We start from the raw sequence: 23,905 nt of genomic DNA, 5'->3' as shown, positions 1-23,905 counted from the left end.
GCGGAGGTGCCGTGCATTCGGTACTTGATCGGTTGGATCTCGAAAACGTTCGACTACATCAACCGCGTTACTCAACGCTTCCGCTTTCGGTTTACGAGAGTACGTAGACACACTCTCCCCTCTCGTTGCTATGCATCTCTTAGATAGATCTTGCATTATTATAGGAATTTTTTTGAAATACTGCGTTTCCGAATACCAGGCTTGCCCGGCAGCTGACTCAGGCAACGGCGAGGAAGGAAAGAGAAGGAGGAGCGGCTAGGGTTGGGAGGAGAAGGGACGGACCCTCTATCCATGTGTATGGGGCGTCCGGTTATAGATGCTCCAAAATGGACAAAGCAGTATTTTCCAGTGTCCTCGTCCAGCGGTATTTTGCATGCCTGTGTGCGCGCCGTGTGAGTGTTCCGATATTTAAATCCTCACACATGACGCATGGCGGTTTTATTAGCTCAGCAACGTGCAACTTGTGTGCATTGCGCGATATGGAAAGATGCCGTTGCTTTGGTTTGGTACCTCGTTTCCTGTCTTCGTCTGTACCTGCCGATATAAATATGTGGTCTGTTTGGCTGATAATACATAAGTTGTTTAGTCTCATGATGCTTGCCGCAACTAACTGAGTGAGTCCAAACGACTGAACTAGGCACATCACCGGTACCTCTCTAGTACGTGGAAATGTCAAGCGTGTGTTAACTTCTTAGCAACTTTTCTAAGACAGTGCTAGTATTATTTTTATGGAAAAAGCTTGCCATCAGCCGGCTCCCCTCGCCTCCCTAGCCGTCGGATCTATTTTGATTGAATGATTTAGGAAGCAACCTATGTAAATAATTTAGGTTTTACAACCGAGCCGTTGTTGCAATCTCCTCCACCGTAACAACTAGTCTATTACAGGATCTGGATATCACGCTAATCCACAACCGGCTCCATGTCTTTTTTTATCCTTTTCATCCCAAGACAACAACAACACAACAGGGTGGTCCTGGCTTGCCGTGAACCGGGGGTCGGGCCCGGTCGCTGCCGTGGTGCGCCGTTGCAACTTGAGGTCGGGCGCGGTCGCCATCGTGGTGGTTGTCGCCTGCCTCCACTATGTTCGTCGGCCGCGCATGGTGCACCCACCTCGTCGAAGAGGAGGATGGTAGCGAGGCGACCTGGTCGGCGGTCTGGCGCTTGATGGCGGCGACGGGCGATGCTGCTCCTTCCTCACCATAGTTCGATGGGAGCTCGTGGCAAACGGGCGGTGGTCTTTTTCTTGCAACATGGAGGATGTTGCAAGAAAGATTTTCTACAACATTAGTGATGTTGCAAAACTTTCTTCAATAACACATGTATAAAGGTGAAGACAGTTTTTTTGCAACGTTACCTTCGTTGTAGAAAAATTCTGCAACAATAGCTTTGTTGCAAAAGTTTTGCAGCATGAACTCTGTTGCAAACGTCTGAGCGTAATATCATCTTTGTTTCAAAGCTGGTAGCTGAATCTAACCGCCCCCCGTGTTGAATCCTATGGTTCGCGAGGCGACGGATCTTTTAAAAGGATCCGCCAACCGACGTGTAGCGTTGCCCTTTTTTATCAATGTCGTAGGGAATTGGCCAATTAGATGTCGTAAGGGCATCCCCAACGCCGATCCTCGAACCAACCACATCTGTCCGGACAGCGGTAGCCATCCAACATGAGCCTGTATCAGTTCACTCGGTGGTTCGGACGCGTTTTCTCCCGTAAACCGGAGACCAACGTGGGAGGGGGGAGCTTTGCGAGAGTCCGGACCTCTACCGCTCTCGCTTCTGTGCGGCGTGGCCCACCCAAACCCCTTCTCCCTCGCTTGCACGCGTTCCCGCCCGGCTTCAGCTGCCTGCATTCATGCCACTGTAGGGTGGCCGCTCCCCGTTGAAGAGCGGACGCGGCCTCTCACTGGCGCTGGCATTGAAGCAGCTCGCCGGCCAAGGGCGCTGCCCGCGGCGCGTCCTCGGTGTCCACACTTGTTCAGTGCTGGAGAGATGTTACTGGACGGGGCGGAATAGGACGGATATCTACGACGACCGTTAAAGGCCCCTTCGTCCGTATGCCGCCATTAGGCAGGCTCGCCGGCCGAGAAACCCACTCTGGCGCCGCGCATTCGGACGCCTGGACTCACCGAAATCCGCTATTTAAAGGCGGCCACACCCGGTTAACTCCATGCCACAACACAAGCCGCTCCCACATCCTCCTTCCTTGCACTGCATCTGCCATGTCTGCAGGCGGCGAAGCTCTGTGGGAGAGCCTTTCCACTGAGATGAGGCACGCGGTGGCCGCCCTTGCTGCCGCCTAGCAGAGCCGCCGTGCCAGCCGGATCTAGGTCGGCTTGCCATCCAACTCGCCCGAGATCTCCAACGACGATGACGAGAGCACAATGGAGACGGGATCCGACGACACCGCCCCGGCTCCCGTGCCTCTTGTGCACGCCGGCTTCGCCAAGGAGCAGGTGCAGGCGCACTACAACACCGGCATGGCAGAGGTGCAACCTGTTGAGGAACGTAGTAATTTCAAAAAAATTCCTACGCACACGCAAGATCATGGTGATGCATAGCAACGAGAGGGGAGAGTGTGATCTACGTACCCTTGTAGACCGACAGCGGAAGTGTTAGCACAACACGGTTGATGTAGTCGTACGTCTTCATGGCCCGACCGATCAAGCACCGAAACTACGGCACCTCCGAGTTTTAGCACACGTTCAGCTCAATGACGATCCCCGGACTCCGATCCAGCAAAGCGTCGGGGAAGAGTTCCGTCAGCACGACGGCGTGGTGACGATCTTGATGTTCTGCCGTCGCAGGGCTTCGCCTAAGCACCGCTACAATATTATCGAGGATTATGGTGGAAGGGGGCACCGCACACGGCTAAGAATATGATCACGAGGATCAACTTATGTCTCTATGGGGTGCCCCCTGCCCCGTATATAAAGGAGTGGAGGAGGGGAGGGCCGGCCCTCTCTATGGCGCGCCCTAGGGGAGTCCTACTCCCACCGGGAGTAGGATTCCCCCTTTCCTAGTCCAACTAGGAGTCCTTCCATGTAGTAGGAGTAGGAGACAAGGAAGGGGAAGAGGGAAGAGAAGGAAGGAGGGGGCGCAGCCCCTCCCCCTAGTCCAATTCGGACTAGGCCTTGGGGGGTGCGGCCTGCCTCTCCCTCTCCCCTAAAGCCCAATAAGGCCCATATACTTCTTCTCCCGTATTCCCGTAACTCCCCGGTACTCCGAAAAATACCCGAACCACTCGGAACCTTTCCGATGTCTGAATATAGTCGTCCAATATATCGATCTTTACGTCTCGACCATTTCGACACTCCTCGTCATGTCCCCAATCTCATCTGGGACTCCGAACTCCTTCGGTACATCAAAACTCATAAACTCATAATATAACTGTCATCGAAACCTTAAGCGTGCGGACCCTACGGGTTCGAGAACAATGTAGACATGACCGAGACACGTCTCCGGTCAATAACCAATAGCGGAACCTAGATGCTCATATTGGCTCCCACATATTCTACGAAGATCTTTATCGGTCAGACCACATAACAACATACGTTGTTCCCTTTGTCATCGGTATGTTACTTGCCCGAGATTCGATCGTCGGTATCTCAATACCTAGTTCAATCTCGTTACCGGCAAGTCTCTTTACTCGTTTCGTAATACATCATCTCGCAACTAACTCATTAGTTGCAATGCTTGCAAGGCTTATGTGATGTGCATTACCGAGAGGGCCTAGAGATACCTCTCCGACAATCGGAGTGACAAATCCTAATCTCGAAATACGCCAACCCAACATGTACCTTTGGAGACACCTGTAGAGCTCCTTTATAATCACCCAATTACGTTGTGACGTTTGGTAGCACACAAAGTGTTCCTCTGGCAAACGGGAGTTGAATAATCTCATAGTCATAGGAACATGTATAAGTCATGAAGAAAGCAATAGCAACATACTAAACGATCGGGTGCTAAGCTAATGGAATGGGTCATGTCAATCACATCATTCTCCTAATGATGTGATCCCGTTAATCAAATAACAACTCTTTTGTTTATGGTTAGGAAACATAACCATCTTCGATTAACGAGCTAGTCAAGTAGAGGCATACTAGTGACACTCTGTTTGTCTATGTATTCACACATGTATTATGTTTCCGGTTAATACAATTCTAGCATGAATAATAAACATTTATCATGATATAAGGAAATAAATAATAACTTTATTATTGCCTCTAGGGCATATTTCCTTCAGTCTCCCACTTGCACTAGAGTCAATAATCTAGTTCACATCGCCATGTGATTCAACACTAAGAGTTCACATCACCATGTGATTAACACTCATAGTTCACATCATCATGTGACCTATACCCAAAGGGTTTACTAGAGTCAATAATCTAGTTCACATCATTTATGTGATTAACACCCAAAGAGTACTAAGGTGTGATCATGTTTTGCTTGTGAGATAATTTTAGTCAACGGATCTGTCACATACAGATCCGTAAGTATTTTGCAAATTCTATGTCTACAATGCTCTGCACGGAGCTACTCTAGCTAATTGCTCCCACTTTCAATATGTATCTAGATCGAGACTTAGAGTCATCTAGATCTGTGTCAAAACTTGCATCGACGTAACTTTTTACGACGAACCTTTTGTCACCTCCATAATCGAGAAATATTTCCTTATTCCACTAAGGATAATTTTGACCAATGTCCAGTGATCTACTCTTAGATCACTATTGTACTCCCTTGCTTAACACAGTGTAGGGTATACAATAGATCTGGTACACATCATGGCATACTTTATAGAACCTATGGCTGAGGCATAGAGAATGACTTTCATTCTCTTTCTATCTTCTGCCGTGGTCGGGCTTTGAGTCTTACTCAATTTCATACCTTGTAACACAGCCAAGAACTCTTTCTTTGACTGTTCCATTTTGAACTACTTCAAAATATTGTCAAGGTATGTACTCATTGAAAAAACTTATCAAGTGTCTTGATCTATCTCTATAGATTTTGATGCTTAATATGTAAGCAGCTTCACCGAGGTCTTTCTTTGAAAAAACTTCTTTAAAAACACTCCTTTATGCTTTGCAGAATAATTCTACATTATTTCCGATCAACAATATGTCATTCACATATACTTATCAGAAATGCTGTAGTGCTCCCACTCACTTTCTTGTAAATACAGGCTTCACCGCAAGTCTGTATAAAACTACATGCTTTGATCATACTATCAAAGTGTTTATTCCAACTCCGAGAGGCTTGCACCAATCCATAAATGGATCGCTGGAGCTTGCACACTTTGTTAGCTCCTTTTGGATCGACAAAACCTTCCGGCTGCATCATATACAACTCTTCTTCCAGAAATCCATTCAGGAATGCAGTTTTGACATCCATTTGCTGGATTTCATAAAATGCGGCAATTGCTAACATGATTCGGACAGACTTAAGCATAGATACGAGTGAGAAACTCTCATCATAGTCAACACCTTGAACTTGTCGAAAACCTTTTTGCGACAATTCTAGATTTGTAGATAGTAACACTACTATCAGCGTCCGTCTTCCTCTTGAAGATCCATTTAATCTCAATGGCTCGCCGATCATTGGGCAAGTCAATCAAAGTCCATACTTTGTTCTCATACATGGATCTCATCTTAGATTTCATGGCCTCAAGCCATTTCGCGGAATCTAGGCTCATCATCGCTTCCTCATAGTTCGCAAGTTCGTCATGGTCTAGTAACATGACTTCCAGAACAGGATTATTGTACCACTTTGGTGCGGATCTCGCTCTGATTTACCTACGAGATTCGGTATTAACTTGATCTGAAGTTACATGATCATCATCATTAGTCTTCATCACTAATTGGTGTAGTAGTCACAGGAACAGATTTCTTGTGATGAACTACTTTTCAATAAGGGAGAAGGTACAATTACCTTATCAAGTTCTACTTTCCTCCCACTCACTTCTTTCAAGAGAAACTCCTTCTCTAGAAAGGATCCATTCTTAGCAACGAATGTCTTGCCTTCGGATCTGTGATAGAAGGTGTACCCAATAGTCTCCTTTGGGTATCCTATGAAGATATATTTCTCCGATTTAGGTTTGAGCTTATCAGGATGAAACTTTTTCATATAAGCATCACAATCCCAAACTTTAAGAAACGACAACTTTGGTTTCTTGCCAAACCACAGTTCAGATTGTGTCGTCTCAACGGACTTAGATGGTGCCCTTTTAAATGTGAATGTAGTTGTCTTTAATGCATAACCCCAAAACGATATGGGTAGATTGGTAAGAGACATCATAGATCGCACCATATCTAATAAAGTACGGTTATGATGTTCGGACACACCATTATGCTGTGGTGTTCCAGGTGGCGTGAGTAGTGAAAGTATTTCACATTGTTTTAAATGAAGGCCAGACTCGTAACTCAAATATTTTACCTCTGCGATCATATCGTAGAAACTTTTATTTTCTTGTTACGATGATTCTCCACTTCACTCTGAATTTTTTTCAAATATTTCAGACTTGTGTTTCATTAAGTAGATATACCCATATCTGCTCAAATCATCTGTGAAGGTCAGAAAATAATGATACCCGCCACGAGCCTTAACACTTATCGGATCTCATACATCAGTATGTATTATTTCCAATAAGTCAGTTGCTCGCTCCATAGTTCCGGAGAACGGCGTTTTAGTCATCTTGCCCATGAGGCATGGTTCGCAAGCATCAACTGATTCATAATCAAGTGATTCCAAAACCCATTAGCATGGAGTTTCTTCATGCGCTTTACACCAATATGACCTAAATGGCAGTGCCACAAATAAGTTGCACTATCATTATTAACTTTGCATCTTTTGGTTTCAATATTATAATTATGTGTATCACTACGATCGAGATCCAACGAACTATTTTCATTGGGTGTGTAACCATATAAGGTTTTATTCATGTAAACAGAACAACAATTTATTCTCTTACTTAAATGAATAACCGTATTACAATAAACATGATCAAATCATATTCATGCTCAACGCAAACACCAAATAACACTTATTCAGGTTCAACACTAATCCCGAAAGTATAGGGAGTGTGCGATGATGATCATATCAATCTTGGAACCACTTCCAACACACATCATCACTTCACCCTTAACTAGTCTCTGTTTATTCTGCAACTCCCGTTTCGAGTTACTAATCTTAGCAACTGAACTAGTATCAAATACTGAGGGGTTGCTATAAACACTAGTAAAGTACACATCAATAACATGTATATCAAATATACTTATGTTCACTTTGCCATCCTTCTTATCTGCCAATCACTTGGGGTAGTTCCGCTTCCAATGACCAGTCCCTTTGCAGTAGAAACACTTAGTCTCAGGCTTAGGACCAGACTTGGGCTTCTTCACTTGAGCAGCAACTTGCTTGCTGTTCTTCTTGAAGTTCCCCTTCTTCCCTCTGCCCTTTTCTTGAAACTAGTGGTCTTGTCTACCATCAACACTTGATATTTTTCTCGATTTCTACCTTCGTCAATTTCCGCATTACGAAGAGCTTGGGAATCGTTTCTGTTATCGCTTGCATATCATAGTTCATCACGAAGTTCTACTAACTTGGTGATGGTGACTAGAGAATTCTGTCAATCACTATCTTATCTGGAAGATTAACTCCCACTTGATTCAAGCGATTGTAGTACTCAGACAATCTGAGCACATGCTCACTAGTTGAGCGATTCTCCTCCATCTTTTAGCTATAGAACTTGTTGGAGACTTCATATCTCTCAACTCGGGTATTTGCTTGAAATATTAACTTCAACTCCTGGAACATATCATATGTTCCATGACGTTCAAAACGTCTTTGAAGTCCCGATTCTAAGCCATTAAGCATGGTGCACTAAACTATCAAGTAGTCATCATATTGAGCTAGCCAAACGTTCATAACGTCTGCTCCTGCAATAGATCCGTCACCTAGCGGTGCATCAAGGACATAATTCTTCTGTGCAGCATTGAGGATAAACCTCAGATCGCGGATCCAATCCGCATCATTGCTACTAACATCTTTCAACACAATTTTCTCTAGGAACATATCAAAATAAACACAGGGAAGCAACAACGCGAGCTATTGATCTACAACATAATTTGCAAAATACTACCAGGACTAAGTTCATGATAGATTTAAGTTCAATTAATCATATTACTTAAGAACTCCCACTTAGATAGACATCCTTCTAATCCTCTAAGTGATTACGTGATCCAAATCAACTAAACCATGTCCGATCATCACGTGAGATGGAGTAGTTTCATTGGTGAACATCGCTATGTTGATCATATCTGCTATATGATTCACGCTCGACCTTTTGGTCTCCGTGTTCCGAGGCCATATCTGTATATGCTTGGCTCGTCAAGTATAACCTGAGTATTCTGCGTGTGCAACTGTTTTGCACCCGTTGTATTTGAACGTAGAGCCTATCACACCCGATCATCACGTGGTGTCTCAGCACGAAGAACTTTCGCAACGGTGCATACTCAGGGAGAACACTTCTTGATAATTAGTGAGAGATCATCTTATAATGCTACCGTCAATCAAAGCAAGATAAGATGCATAAAAGATAAACATCACATGCAATCAATATAAGTGATATGATATGGCCACCATCATCTTGTGCTTGTGATCTCCATCTTCGAAGCACCATCATGATCACCATCGTCACCGGTGCGACACCTTGATCTCCATCGTAGCATCGTTGTCATCTCGCCAATCTTATGCTTCCACGACTATCGCTACCGCTTAGTGATAAAGTAAAGCATTACAGCGTGATTGCATTGCATACAATAAAGCGACAACCATATGACTCCTGCCAGTTGTCGATAACTCGGTTACAAAACATGATCATCTCATACAATAAAATTTAGCATCATGTCTTGACCATGTCACATCACAACATGCCTTGCAAAAACAAGTTAGACGTCCTCTACTTTGTTGTTGCAAGTTTTACGTGGCTGCTACGGGCTTAAGAAAGAACCAATCTTACCTACGCATCAAAACCACAACGATAGTTTGTCAAGTTGGTGTTGTTTTAACCTTCGCAAGGACCGGGCGTAGCCACACTCGGTTCAACTAAAGTTGGAGAAACTGTCACCCGCTAGCCACCTTTGTGCAAAGCACGTCGGGAGAACCAGTCTCGCATAAGCGTACGCGTAATGTCGGTCCGGGCCGCTTCGTCCAACAATACCGCCGAACCAAAGTATGACATGCTGGTAAGTAGTATGACTTATATCGCCCACAACTCACTTGTGTTCTACTCGTGCATATAACATCAACACATAAAACCTAGGCTCGGATGCCACTGTTGGGGAACGTAGTAATTTTAAAAAAATTCCTACGCACACGCAAGATCATGGTGATGCATAGCAACGAGAGGGGAGAGTGTGATCTTCGTACCCTTGTAGACCGACAGCAGAAGCGTTAGCACAACGCGGTTGATGTAGTCGTACGTCTTCACGGCCCGACCGATCAAGCACCGAAACTACGGCACCTTCGAGTTTTAGCATACGTTCAGCTCGATGACGATCCCCGGACTACGATCCAGCAAAGCGTCGGGGAAGAGTTCCGTCAGCACGACGGCGTGGTGACGATCTTGATGTTCTACCGTCGCAGGGCTTCGCCTAAGCACCGCTACAATATTATCGAGGATTATGGTGGAAGGGGGCACCGTACACGGCTAAGAATATGATCACGAGGATCAACTTGCGTCTCTATGGGGTGCCCCCTGCCCCCGTATATAAAGGAGTGGAGGAGGGGAGGGCCGGCCCTCTCTATGGCGCGCCCTAGGGGAGTCCTACTCCCACCGGGAGTAGGATTCCCCCTTTCCTAGTCCAACTAGGAGTCCTTCCATGTAGTAGGAGTAGGAGACAAGGAAGGGGAAGAGGGAAGAGAAGGAAGGAGGGGGCGCAGCCCCTCCCCCTAGTCCAATTCGGACTAGGCCTTGGGGGGCGCGCGGCCTGCCTCTCCCTCTCCCCTAAAGCCCAATAAGGCCCATATACTTCTTCTCCCGTATTCCCGTAACTCCCCGGTACTCCGAAAAATACCCGAACCACTCGGAACCTTTCCGATGTCCGAATATAGTCGTCCAATATATCGATCTTTACGTCTCGACCATTTCGAGACTCCTCGTCATGTCCCCAATCTCATCCGGGACTCCGAAATCCTTCGGTACATCAAAACTCATAAACTCATAATATAACTGTCATCGGAACCTTAAGCGTGCGGACCCTACGGGTTCGAGAACAATGTAGACATGACCGAGACACGTCTCCGGTCAATAACCAATAGCGGAACCTGGATGCTCATATTGGCTCCCACATATTCTACGAAGATCTTTATCGGTCAGACTGCATAACAACATACGTTGTTCCCTTTGTCATCGGTATGTTACTTGCCCGAGATTCGATCGTCGGTATCTCAATACCTAGTTCAATCTCGTTACCGGCAAGTCTCTTTACTCGTTTCGTAATACATCATCTCACAACTAACTCATTAGTTGCAATGCTTGCAAGGCTTATGTGATGTGCATTACCGAGAGGGCCCAGAGATACCTCTCCGACAATCGGAGTGACAAATCCTAATCTCGGAATACGCCAACCCAACATGTACCTTTGGAGACACCTGTAGAGCTCCTTTATAATCACCCAGTTACGTTGTGACGTTTGGTAGCACACAAAGTGTTCCTCCGGCAAACGGGAGTTGCATAATCTCATAGTCATAGGAACATGTATAAGTAATGAAGAAAGCAATAGCAACATACTAAACGATCGGGTGCTAAGCTAATGGAATGGGTCATGTCAATCACATCATTCTCCTAATGATGTGATCCCGTTAATCAAATAACAACTCTTTTGTTTATGGTTAGGAAACATAACCATCTTCAATTAACGAGCTAGTCAAGTAGAGGCATACTAGTGACACTCTGTTTGTCTATGTATTCACACATGTATTATGTTTCTGGTTAATACAATTCTAGCATGAATAATAAATATTTATCATGATATAAGGAAATAAATAATAATTTTATTATTGCCTCTAGGGCATATTTCCTTCACAACCTGCGTTGGCTCCTATGCCGGTGTTCCAGCAGGCGCAGGAGGAACAACGGTACAACCTGTCCCTCCGAGAGAAGCACCACTGGCAGAGGGCCAGATCGACGGCGAGTGCGCGAATGAGGAAGTTGTGGCGCGGCAACCCCAACTTCGTCGCGGAGCAGCGTGCGATCTACGAGGCCGTCCGCGCTTAAGCCGTCGCTCGGCAGGAAGCGGCAGCCGCGGAGGCGTGGCTGCAAGTGACCGCGAACGAGAACAACGTCAATTGTGCCTCATATGCACCGTCGACGAACTATTGGGCGGCCCAGTTGGACGACGACGGCGCCAGCGGCACTATCTCCATCCTGGACCTCACGTCCACCGACGACGGACAGGTCGCGGACTCCTCCAATGATGAGTAGGCCATGGGAGGCGCCGGGCCCTGGTGTCCCATGTAGGCCGGTCCGTCTCTTGTGTTCTAATCTTCTTTGCCGAAGACCGCACCTTCACTTCACGGGTCATATTGCCGATGCTCATGAACACGGTGGATGGAGGACGACAAGGGCTTGGACGCCAGCCGTCGCTGTCGTAGGATAGGTTTAGGATCGTTTTTTTTTGTTCTAAATGTTCGAAATCTAATGAAAATCCGCCGTGTTTGCATGAATGTCGGCATGTTTATATGAAATCCGAACGTTCTTGCATGAATTTTATCTGGTTTGTTGAAAAAGAGTTTAAAATATATGCGGGCAACGTTGGATGGCGGTCTCCCGCATCCATGTCCGTGAACTGGTCTCCCTTCTCTGCGAACGGATGCATTAGAAAATTTACGGGTTGCCGTTGGAGATGCCCTAACTTTTACACCACAATTCGTGCAATTCGTACACAACTAACTAAACCTTTTTCTTTCCTTTTTTGCTTCTTTGGAGCACTATCTCTTTTTTATTTTTGATTGACAAACGGAGCACTGATCTCTGATTGCCAAGGGAGGCGTCCAAATCAAGCAACAGAAAGTCAAATTCACTGCAACTCTGAGATTGATTCATCTTGGTCCTTTGTCCTGGTTTCAGGAACTGGGGAGTCGTGAAACACGGGACCTTTTATCAGCTTTGTTAACAGGAAAAGAAAAGGATTTTGATCGCCTGCTTTGGCCCTCTAGTGCTCAGATAATACTAGGCGTGGAGAAATGGAGATTCCTTCTCATCGGCGCCAGATTTCAGATCTAAGGATGCAATTTTAAGGTAGAGCAAGGACACTGACCCCTCAAGCTCGCGCTCTTCCATGGAAAACTAATAACTATAGTTTTTTCTTTTATCGGAGGAGTAGATCATGCATCTATTTATCCTGCTGATTGGCCTTCCAATATTCCATTGCTGAATCCTGCACAAGCTGATAACAGACACTACAGACAAGACGACCCTGGAGTTTTAATCACGAGGGACGAAGTGGCCTCTGCGCGTCACTGTGATGGAGATATGCAGCACACAAGAAAAGCATGCGGCATTGGAAAGCAAATCGAGACTTATCTATGCTGGCTTGTCAAGTGTAGCTTACTTTTGGACTCTGAGCCATATTAGTTGTTGCTCAGATTGATTGTATCTAACACTGAAATACGTCTTAAATACATTTATTTTAATATAAAATTGTACTAAAATTAAGACCTTTATTTTAAAAGACGAAGAGAGTACCTATGTACTACCAGTGGCAAAATCCTACAAGAAATGGTAAAGTTCGTTTTTCCAATGAGCTAGATCTACGGCCGCGGTCCTGTCAGTCAGAGCAATTCCAATGGGACGACCCATTTCATATGTCGCCGTCTGTTTGGGTTGGCGCGGATAAAAAAGGTCCAACGCACCGATCCAAACTCAAATCGAGTCCGCTTCGTATCCACGCCGACGCATTTGCAGCCCAAATTTGCGCCCCAAATGCGTCGGCGCGGACGCGGAACGGACGCCACGCACGCTTTCTCGGTGTCCGCCCCGTCCCCACCTGGTGGTCGTTCAACTGCCCGCGGCCTTCCTGGTCAATTTATTTATGACCTCGAGCCCACGCGCTAGCGACGATGGTCGTCCTTTTTTTAGCCGACCGTGCGACGGGGCCGTCCTCATCCGCTTCTAGCCAGCCCTCGTCCCCATCTAGCCACACTCTGCTCCCCCGCCGCCGGCAAACCCTAGCCACCCAGCGAAGCCAGATGGGGCTCTTCTTTGGTGCCGCCAGCAGCAAGGCCAAGGGCAAGGCCCCCACCATTCCATTTCCCCCGAAGTTCTTCCCGTCTCCGCCGGCGTCAGCTCGTCGGCCGAGGCAGCGCGTCAACGTGTCAGTGCACCAGGCGGGGTGGCACTGGCAGCACCGCGTGCCTCTCCTGTACCCGACGCCACCCTGCCGCATGACTGGCACCTGGATCCGGAGAGGATCCCAGTGTCGGCGGCGCCGCAGTCGGCTAGGGCGCACGCGGAGGAGGTGCGGCACCGGCGGGCGCTCCTTACGCCGGAGCAACGCCACGACCCCGCCTACGCAACCGGCTCGCCCAATTGGGCTCGATGGTTTGCCTTCAAGCACGAGGAGGCGAGGCGACACGGTGTTCGCGAAGTCGACCGCGGTGTGCCGCCGCCCCCGCTCGTCGTTCGCGAGGAGGACCAGGAAGCAAAGGCCGCCTACCAGGCGGCCATTGCGGTGGTCTACCAGAAGAGCGAGGAGGACGAGCGGCACGCAGGGTGATGCCGGGCGAGGAAGAGGAGGCGGCGTACGAGGGGGCCATGGCCCTCTCCGTGGCGGGCGACTGCGTCCTGCCGCCTGTGGCCCCGCCGTCCCTTGTCAAAGCCGAGCCGGTGCCGGAGCCGTCCCCCATCGAGAGCTACTCCTGGACGGGTGTAGTGCGCGAGTGGGTCAGCGCGCCGCCGGTCTGGATGGGGGTGATGCCGGCACAGGAGGCGGCGTACCTCGAGCAGTGACGCCAGCGACGGCTGGCCGAGGAGCGTCGCCACGGGTAGTACCTCGAGATGCTCGAGCGCGACGCCGGGGACAAGCAGCGCGAGGCCAAGGAGGAGGCGCGCCAGGCCACGGCGGCACAACCCCTGCCTGACAAGAACGCCCTCTGGAACACGGCGTTCCCCTGCGCCGACACTCATCGACCTCACGGACTGCGAGGACGCCGCCTAGGGCAGCGCGCCACCTCGTAGTTTAGTTTGTTTTTAATTTTCATTAATGCAAATATGGACGCGTGGACTCTCGCCGGCCTTTGTGGCCGGCTTTAATGTTTAATTAATATTGTTTTATTTTAAAAATGCATGTATTCCTTTTCTTTTCTTGCACCGTCAAAATGGGTCGGACCAGCGTTGGGCGCATGCGCCGACCCAAACATGGAAGCGAAAACTCTTGTCCGCCTGACCGACCTAAATGGACAAAAAACGGACAAAATCGCCCTCCGTTTGGCTGAGCCCGCCCGAGTTGCTCTCACATACTAGTGCAGTATTATGACAGACACTTCCTGTCCTGGTCTCACTGTGAGTCCTCCATGTTCAAGCCGAAACACAAGTCTGTTATCCTGATAGATACTTCCTGTCCTGGTCTCACTGTGAGTCCTCCATGTTCAAGCCGAAACACAAGTCTATTATCCTCTCAGGTCCTTCCTGTAGGTGTTCATGTAGGCTTTCCCTGCAGCAGCAGCACGACCGGCGTAGAAATTTCCGTTTCCGTGCCCAGCCAAGACTTCCAAAATCCAAACTGTTAGAAGATTTTGATGTGTGAACATCAAGATCCGTGATTTAACTTGAGCCGGAAGCGACAGCTTTCAGCAGTTGTCCTACTCTCTCACAACGATAGCCTTAAGGGCCCGTTATATCCTACGATATCAGAAAGGACAATTAAACAGCACGAGATCACATGGCACAGCGATGAAACTTCGGTCCACCATACCGGCGGAGAACTAGTTCGCGAACAGACCCAAACTGTCTACCCAGCACACATCAGTAGGTCCGGTACCTTGACTAAGGGAGAAGCTTTATACAAGTCCAGATGAACTCTAGTAGCCCCATGGAGTACTCAGAGCACCCATGGACTACTCTACTTGCAGAGGTCCAGAACGAGCGTCGAGATTTTCAGGTTTTTGTGGCATCCTTTCAATCTGACTCTCCAAGTGTTTTGATGGCGTCTTCTATTGCAGGTACTGATTTGCTGAATGTCTCCCACTGCTCGACCGTCATACTCATCCCTGCATTTAAGCAGCATGTCAGCATAAGAAATGGACTGTGTACACGGAAAAAAATTAAACATAACACAAAGCAGCAGCTAAAACACCCAAATTATCCAGCACTTGCATGTGAATGCCAATAAAGAGGATGGCGTAATACACATGGGACATATGAAACTCCAATATGAATGTATATAGTTCAATGCAAGACACAAATTAAGAACTGAAAGCAACAAAGGTATTAGTATCAACATGTTTGCAACAGGAGGATGTCTCATGTGAAACATTCACCAGGATCTGACCCCTTCAGTAAACATACAGCAAGGATTGTAATAGACTCGCAATTGCTTATTCTTGAGTGCCACATGAATAAGATTGAAATGCTAAATATAATTCACCAACCGCTTCAGACTATGGACAGTATAGAAGGAACTCCAAGAGCAACATGACAAAGGAAACCATTATCAACTGGTTTGTAAACCTAAGGAGTAAACTACATGAATACAACAGCTAGTATGCTCTATGCTGTGCTGAATTCAAGTGTTCATTCCATGAAACAAAATTTGGCTAACCATTTTAATAGAGTCGTCAGTACAGATACATGAACCTACTCTTGCGTAAGATCTAATCACTAAATATACTCAAATATTTGACAAGCTAGTTATTCTCTATGAGAGCATCATTTCTTGGTCAGCGACTATTTTACAAGAACAACTACTGCAACAGCTTCAAACTAGAGTACATACAGACTTCCATAAAGCATGAAAGCTGAACTTAACACAGATGTCATAGACAGAACTACTGATCTGAATTGCTATATAGAGAATAACCAGGGTCGGAGGCTAATGAGCACCCATATCACCATATCAGTTGCTCTGCAGCAGCAATAGAAAAAGAGAAGGCACACTAATCATAGCCAAGCAGTGACCAATGGACAAATTGCACAGTGCTACATAGTTTGATCAACACAGGATCTTTATGGCATAACTAATAAGCATAGGTAAAAATGACAGCAGAGAAATTGGTTTCAATAAATACCGATATTCGCAAGTCCCGCACAATTTACACAGGGGGACTTTGTACAAAGCTAAGTTTATGGCATAACTTGTAGCCACAGGTAAAAATGACAACAGAGAATTGGTTTCAATAAATAATGGTATTCGCAAGTCCCACACAATTTACACTCCCCCCCCCCCCCCCCCCCCCCCCCCCCCCGCGCGCAATCCACACACTACCACCCCTTTAGTTGGAGAAGCCTTGTCACAAATACGGAACTATACAATACTCCCTCCGTCCCAAAATACTTGTCCGAGGAATGGATGTATCTAGATGTATTTTAGTTTTAGATACGTCCATTTGTATCCATTTCTACGACAAGTATTTCCGGACGGAGGTAGTACTAGCTTATAAATGTGCAAAACTCAATGCTGGTATACTATCCACCACTTGCAAGTGGAATGTATTAGGCTAATGAACAGATGAACATGGCAAACAAAATGCCAATATAAAGTGTTTCAGTTTTGACATAATCTGATAGTGTGGATTTCAGGCAACTGATGCACTCTTTCCTGCGAAGACTGAAACCTGAAACAAAACCCAACCAAATCGACATTGCTGCAAGGTCGCCGTGACTAGCGGGTTTGCCATAACTGTGAATATACCAAGACGAATGGCCATTCGAACTGAGCAAAAACAAACATTCAAATCTGGGATTCAATCAGAAATCCAATCCTCGAGCTCAAGAAAAATTGTGAGATTTGCAGCACCTTTGGAGGTGGGCAGTTCCTTGCCGTCCTTGAAGTAGTACTCGCGGATCGACACCAGCGTTCTGCCCTTGAACTCCTGCAGCGTCACCCTCCTGTTCTTCGACAGCTGCAAGCGCAAACAAATCGCACCGTAAACCCTAGCCCCGGCACAAAACCCTAGCATTGTTTAGGCGAGAAAAGTTGAACTCACGCGGCAGAGGATGAGGTCTCCATTATCGTCGAACTCCTTCTTTCCTTCACCTCCCTTGTCCTCCTCCTCCTCCTCTGCTTCCCCCTCCTTCTCCTCATCCTCTTCCTGCACTTCCTCCTCCTCCTGACGCTGCTGTTTCTTTTTCCCCTCCTTGCGGGAGCCGTCCTTCTGCTTCTCGTCTTCTTCTTCGGCGAGGGACTTGAGGTAGTCCTCCACGAGGCGCCGCACGAAGCGCTTGTGGAGGGGGAGGTCGAGGTCGACGCCGAGGCGGTCGGCGGCGGCGGTGCGGACCTTGTACTCCGTCAGGGACTCCATGTCGGAACCCCGCAGGATCTCCAGCACCGCCGCCTCCACTTTATCCTGCGTCTTCTCGTCCATGTCCACGCCCGGAACCGCCGCCGCGTCCTTCGCCGGTTTCCTCCTGTGCAGTTACCCTCCGTGCGCTTCGTCGATGGAGTGAATGGGGGGAGAGGAGGAGAGAAGGACTGTACGAGGCTCCTCCGCTACGGGCCGATGTATCAGGCCGTGAATGTCAGATTCGGTTAATGGATTATTCTGCGCATACCGGGCCTGTTGGAACTGGGCGCCCACCCGAGGCCCGAAATAAACTCTTTTTTTAGGGAGGCCCAAACTAAACTCTAAAAGCAACTCCAACGGGAAGACCCAAACAGACGCGGATTTTGTCCGCTTTTTGTCCGTTTGAATCGGCCAAACGGACATCCGTATCCACTTTTGTATTTGGGTCAGCTGATGTGCCCAATGAGGTGCGGACCCATTTTGGACATGTACGTCCCGACATTTCAACAAACACCTGATGGGCGCCGTACTCGCCGTGCTCGCCGCCATGCCCGTCGCCCCGCCCGCATCCTGCCTTGCCCGTATCCGCCGCCCGCGCACCCCGCGCTGACCTGCTACCACGTCGTGCCTGCGCCTGCGTCCTGCTGTGCGCGCCGCCGCGCCCGCGTCCAACCGCCTGCACGCTCGCTTCCGTGTCCTGTCGCGCCCGACGTGGTGCCCGCGAGCTCGCCGTACCCGCGGTTTGGATGTGCGCGGGGGGTCCCGGAGCTGCACCACGGCCACCACGCGGCGCGAGTGCGGCGGTGCATGGCGAGCGGGGCTACCGGGGCGCGTGCGGCAGCGGTGCGGGGCGCGTGGCGGCAGCGCAGGACGAGCGCGGTGGCGGGAGGCGCGTGCGGCGGCGGCGCAGGGTGAGCAGCGGGGCGGGGCGCGTGCGGCGGCGGCGCAGGACGAGCGCGATGGCGGGGGCGCGTGCGGTGGTGGCGCGCGGCGCGTGCGGGGCGAGCGCGGTGGCGCGCGGCGCGTGCAGCGGCGGTGCAGGGCGAGCGCGTGCGGCGGCGGTGCAGGGCAAGGCCTGGGCAGAGTAGCTCCGGCAGGGGACGGGGGACGGGCGCCGACGAGGAGTAGCTGCGGGTGCCTGCGAGGAGTAGTTCCAGGCGCCGGCGAGGAGCACAGTGTGGGACGAGATGTGGTGCGTGGGTGATGGACCACTACAGAAAAAAGGAGGACAGAGAAGTGAGCCTGTGACAGGTAGGCCATACCTCGCATGCAACAGACGGAGCGGACGAGGAGCACGCACAAAGCGTCCGCTTTGTATCCGCCGCGAACCCAAATGCAACCCAAATTTAAGGCCGAAATGGGTCCGCGCGGACACAAAGCGGACGTAAAATGGAAATGGATCCGCACGTTGGGTAGTTGTTTTTATCCGCATGGATCTAAACGGATATGGGCGAACGAAATGGATCGTCTCATTGGAGTTGCTCTAAAATTGTTTGCTAAAAACTTGTAAATAATTATGGGAAAGGCGATAAATCACCCGGCAGATCGCAGCCTCACGTCCTCCGCTTTCTCTGCATGCAAGATGCAACGTGCCCCATGGCCACCAGTACAATTTTTTTAACTGGGTTATTGTTGCAATCTCTCTCATCAGAATGACTCTGTTGCAGGATCTGCATCCTATAGACAAGTCGCCTCTCGAGCTCCTGCCAAGCTTTCGTTGAGTCCGCCGCCTCCTTGCACTGCTTTGACTGCCCTAAACCCGTCGAGTGACCACCTCACCGTGTTGCTCTGACTGCCACCATCGGTGCTCACCTCCAACTAGCATGCCCACTGACGAGCTTCTCTGGTGAGCTGCATGTTGTTGCAAGGCGTGCAACCAGTGATACTGAACTCCCCCGTCAAGTTGTCGCCTTCCCGTGCTGCTTTGACCGTCGCCACCATCGCTTGGCGCCGGCAAGCACGCCAACGAGCTTCTCCGACAAGCTGCATGTAGTTACCACTAGAATGTTCTCTGCAACATGTTTGATGTTGCAAAAAGTTTTCTATGACACAAGTTCTGTTACAAAAATTACAGTGCAACACATCCTCTGCTGCAATTTTTTTTGTAATATTACCTTTGTTGCAAAGATTTTTCAGAAGAAAAATAAATGCTTTGTGGTGATTGCAGCAAGCATCTTGTTGCATAAGGCCTTCTACAACACCATTCTTGTTGCAAAGATTTTTCAGAAGAAAAATAAATGCTTTGTGGTGATTGCAACAAGCATCTTGTTGCAGAAGGCCTTCTGCAACACCATTCTTGTTGCAAAGGGATGAATGCATACATGGGTAGATCGAACGGCCATTAACGTGTCTGTCTAATGATCGATGGCAAATATTTTCTTATTATCCGTCGTTGGCCGACGCGCAGCGTCGCCTCCGAAGAACCTGTGTAACATCTCAATTTTATTAAATTTTGATGTTAATAGAATCATCATTGCATCTCATGATTTATTGCATTTTGGAGTTTTTTGAATTATTCAAATATTTTTCCACTCAAGAAAAATAAGAGAGAGAGAGGATAAAATGACTTCCTCAAATATAAAAGAATTGGGAAAAGTATTACAATATTATTTGGAGTTTTCAAGTTTATTTGATAATTATTTTTATTGGCAAAAATGCATTTATTGCATTAGAAAATTATTTTAAAAATTATTTGAGAAGAACAAAATGTTCACTATGCTCTATATTATATATAATGATTTTAGGAACTTTCTGGTATTTTTATAAGTTAGTTTGGTTTTGATTTGGGCCTCAACAGTTCTATGCTTTAAAACACACACACACACAGCGCCACACCCGACCGGCCCAGTTGGCCATTTCAGCCCACGACCTGCACCCGCGCCGAAACGCTCCGCACCGGCCGCCGCTCCTCCCTCGCTCGCCCGCACTCGCCGAGAGGTGGGGCCCAGCCTATTCCCAACATCCTGCTCAGGATAGAGCATGCCACGCCCGCGCTCCCGAACCGGTCGGCCGCCTCCCTCGCAGATAGGGCTTATCCGCCGCTCCCAACGCCCCTAGCCTCGCCTATATAAACCTCGGGACGCCCTCTCTCGATTTTATCATCCCGCTTCTCCCCACACCGCTCGCAACGCTCGTCGTCGCCGTTCGCATCTCACCGGCCGAGCCGACCTTGTCGGAGCATTTCGTCGCCCGTAAGCCACCCTGGCCCCCGTTTTCTTTGTCAATCGAATGCTCGTGTCCACGCGACATTTTGACATCTTTTCGTGCACTAGGTCTTGCCGGAGACGCCCTAACGCTCGACCCGAGCCATCGCCGGAGCTCCGCCGCGTTCGTCTTGCTCGACCCCGACGCCCTGAGGCCCTCCACCGCCACCTTCGTGATTCCCTCGACGCGCCGCACCTCCCCGTCCACTTCGCTGTCGCCGGAGATCGTCGCCCGTTCGACGATGAGCCCCGCACCGTCGTCCTCATCATCGCTGTTGACCCATTGTGAGCCACCACCCCATCCCACGTCTGTTAGATCATAATCCAACGGCTAAGATTAGATTAGGTTTCGTTTTTTTGTTATCAAACTGGTACGTGGTTAACCGCGGGTTTTCTTTTAAACCGATCGGTTTTCTTTTTTTAGCCGCAGTGTTTTGTTTTAGTTAATCGTTGGTTGTCCACCGCATAGCCTCAGCAGCAGACGCTGCTTAGTGCAACATCTCCAACGTATATATAATTTTTGCTTGTTCCATGTTGTTATATTATCATTCTTAATGTTTAGAATCATTTTATAGCAACTTTATATCATTTTTTGGGACTAACCTATTGACATAGTGCCCAGTGCCAGTTGCTATTTTTGCTTGTTTTTTACTTTGCACAAAATCAACACCGAACGGAGTCCAAACGCAGCGAAACTTTTTGGAGATTTTTTCTGGATCAGAAGACACATGTTGGGCCAAAGAAGTACGAAAGGGGGGCTCTGAGGGGAGCACAACCCCACTGGGAGCGCTTGGTGTTGTGCCCACCTCGGCCACCCCCCGCACCACCTCTTTGATCTATAAATACCCCAAAATCCAAAAACCCTAGGGGAGTCGACGAAATACAATTCCAGTCGTCGCAAGTTCCAAAACCACCAGATCCAATCTAGACACCATCACGGAGGGGTTCATCATCCTCATTGGTGCCTCTTCGATAATGCGTGAGTACTTCATTGTAGACCTACGGGTCCGTAGTTAGTAGCCAGATGGCTTCCTCTCTCTCTTTTGATTCTCAATGCAATGGTCTCTTGGAGATCTATTTGATGTAACTCTTTTTGCGGTGTGTTTGTTGGGATCCGATAAACTTTGAGTTTATGATCAGATCTATTTTATCCATGAAAGTTATTTGAGTTTTGATCTCTTATGTGCATGATTATTTATAGCCTTGTACTTCTTCTTTGAATCTTTGGTTTAGTTAGGCCGACTAGATCGATATTTCTTGCCATGGGAAGAGGTGCTTTGTGATGGGTTCGGTCGTGCGGTGTTCTTTCCCGGTGACAGAAGGGGCAGCAAGACACGTATTGATTATTGCTATTAAGGATAACAAGATGGGGTCTATTCCTACATGAATAGATCTTGTCTACATCATGCCATCGTTCTTATTGCATTACTCTATTTCTCCATGAACTTAATACACTAGATGCATGTTGGATAGCGGTCGATGTGTGGAGTAATAGTAGTAGATGCAGGCAGGAGTCGGTCTACTAATCTTGGACGTGATGCCTATATAATGATCATTGCCTGGATATCATCATAATTATTGGAAGTTCTATCAATAGCCCAACATTAATTTGTTTACCCGCCGTAGGCTAGTTTTCTCGAGAGAAGCCACTAGTGAAATCTACGGCCCCCGGGTTATTCCTTATCATATTTGCTTTGAGATCTATTTTTATTTGCTTTTATTTTCAGATCTATTATTCTAAAAACCCAAAAATACCTTGCTGCCCATTTTCTTTTTTTATTTTATTTTTTTATTGTGAGATCTATTTACCCAAAATCATACAAACCAAACTATCTTTTACCCGAGAGGGATTGACAACCCCTTTTACGCGTCGGGTTGCAAGTATTTGTTCTTTGTGTGCAGGTACCATTTAAATACTGTTGCTTGATTCTCCTACTGGTTCAATAACCTTTGTTTCATAATTGAGGTAAATACCTACCGTGGTTGTGTTGCATTATCCCTTCCTCTTCGGGGAAATACTGACGCGGACATGAGCCATCAAGAAAGGATTTCTGGCACCGTTGTCGGGGAGACATCATCAACATCTATAAGGTTCCTAATCACAAATCTCATATCCTTGCAATTTAAATTATTTTCCATTTGCCTCTCGTTTTTATCTCCCCCACTTCACAAAAATTTGCCGTTTTATTCGTCCTCTTTTTCGTTTGTCGTTTTATCATCAAATATGTTTTTGTGTGCAATCATGTTTGCGTAGTCATGATGACTCAAGAAAACACCAAGTCATGTGATTTTTCCAATACCAATAATAATGATTTTATTAGCACTCTGATTGCTCGTCCCGCCACTAGTGCGGAATCTTGCGATATTAATGTCGCTTTGTTAAATCTTGTTATGAAAGTACTCCTAATGAGGATGCTGCATCCCATCTAAACACGTTCGTAGAATTGTGTGATATGCAAAAGAAAAAAGATGTGGACAATGATATTGTGAAGTTGAAATTATTTCTGTTTTCTTTGCGAGATCGTGCAAAAATTTGGTTTCCTTCTTTGCCTCGCAATAGTATCGATTTTCGGGATAAGTGCAAAGATGCTTTTATTACTAAGTATTTTCCGCCTGTGAAAATTATTTCCCTTAGAACTCAGATCATGAATTTTAAGCAACTTGAGAATGAACATGTTGTGTAATCTTGGGAAAGAATGAAATTAATGCTAAGAAATTGTCCTACTCATGGTTTAAATCTTTGATGATCATACAAATTTTTTATGCTGGATTGAATTTTGTTTCTAGAAAAATCTTTTAGATTCCGCCGTGGGTGGTACTTTTATGGAATTACTTTGGGTGAATCCACTAAATTTCTAGACAATACTATGGCAAAATATTCACAATGGCATACCGAAAGAGCACCTACTAGTAAGAAAATTAATTCGGTTGAAGAAATTAGTACGTTGAGTGAAAAAGTTGATGCTCTTATGAAATTGGTTGCTAATAAAAGTGCTCTTATTGATCTTAATGATGTGTCTTTGTCTACTTTGATTGAGAAAAATAGTGATCCCTTAGATATGAATTTTGTCTCGCGAAACAATTTTAATAACAATGCTTATAGAGGTAATTTTAATCCTAAGCCTTTTCCTAGAAATTCCTCTAATAATTATGGTGGTTCCTATGGTAATCCTTCTTATAATAATAATAGTAACACCTCTGGTCTTGAGAAT

General features: G+C 47.3%; 1 protein-coding gene across 1 annotated transcript; it reads right to left on the bottom strand.

Annotated features, from left to right (window-relative positions):
* Nucleotides 1–14,926: 14,926 nt before the first annotated feature.
* KELP (transcriptional coactivator p15 (PC4) family protein (KELP)) lies at nt 14,927–17,706 on the bottom strand. Its single transcript, XM_048708138.2, has 3 exons — nt 17,194–17,706; nt 17,004–17,109; nt 14,927–15,258 (listed from the first exon to the last, which is right to left on the bottom strand). Exons 1-3 carry the CDS (start codon nt 17,569–17,571, stop codon nt 15,167–15,169), a joined length of 576 nt encoding a protein of 191 aa, XP_048564095.1. The 5' UTR covers nt 17,572–17,706; the 3' UTR covers nt 14,927–15,166.
* Between the last annotated feature and the right edge of the window lie 6,199 nt (nt 17,707–23,905).

Source organism: Triticum urartu, chromosome 3A (assembly GCF_056163025.1).
Source record: "Triticum urartu cultivar PI428250 chromosome 3A, HENAU_Tu73, whole genome shotgun sequence".
Lineage (NCBI taxonomy): Eukaryota > Viridiplantae > Streptophyta > Magnoliopsida > Poales > Poaceae > Triticum > Triticum urartu.
The sequence above is the reverse complement of the archived record's forward strand: the minus strand, read 5'-3'. Positions and strand labels throughout refer to the sequence as shown.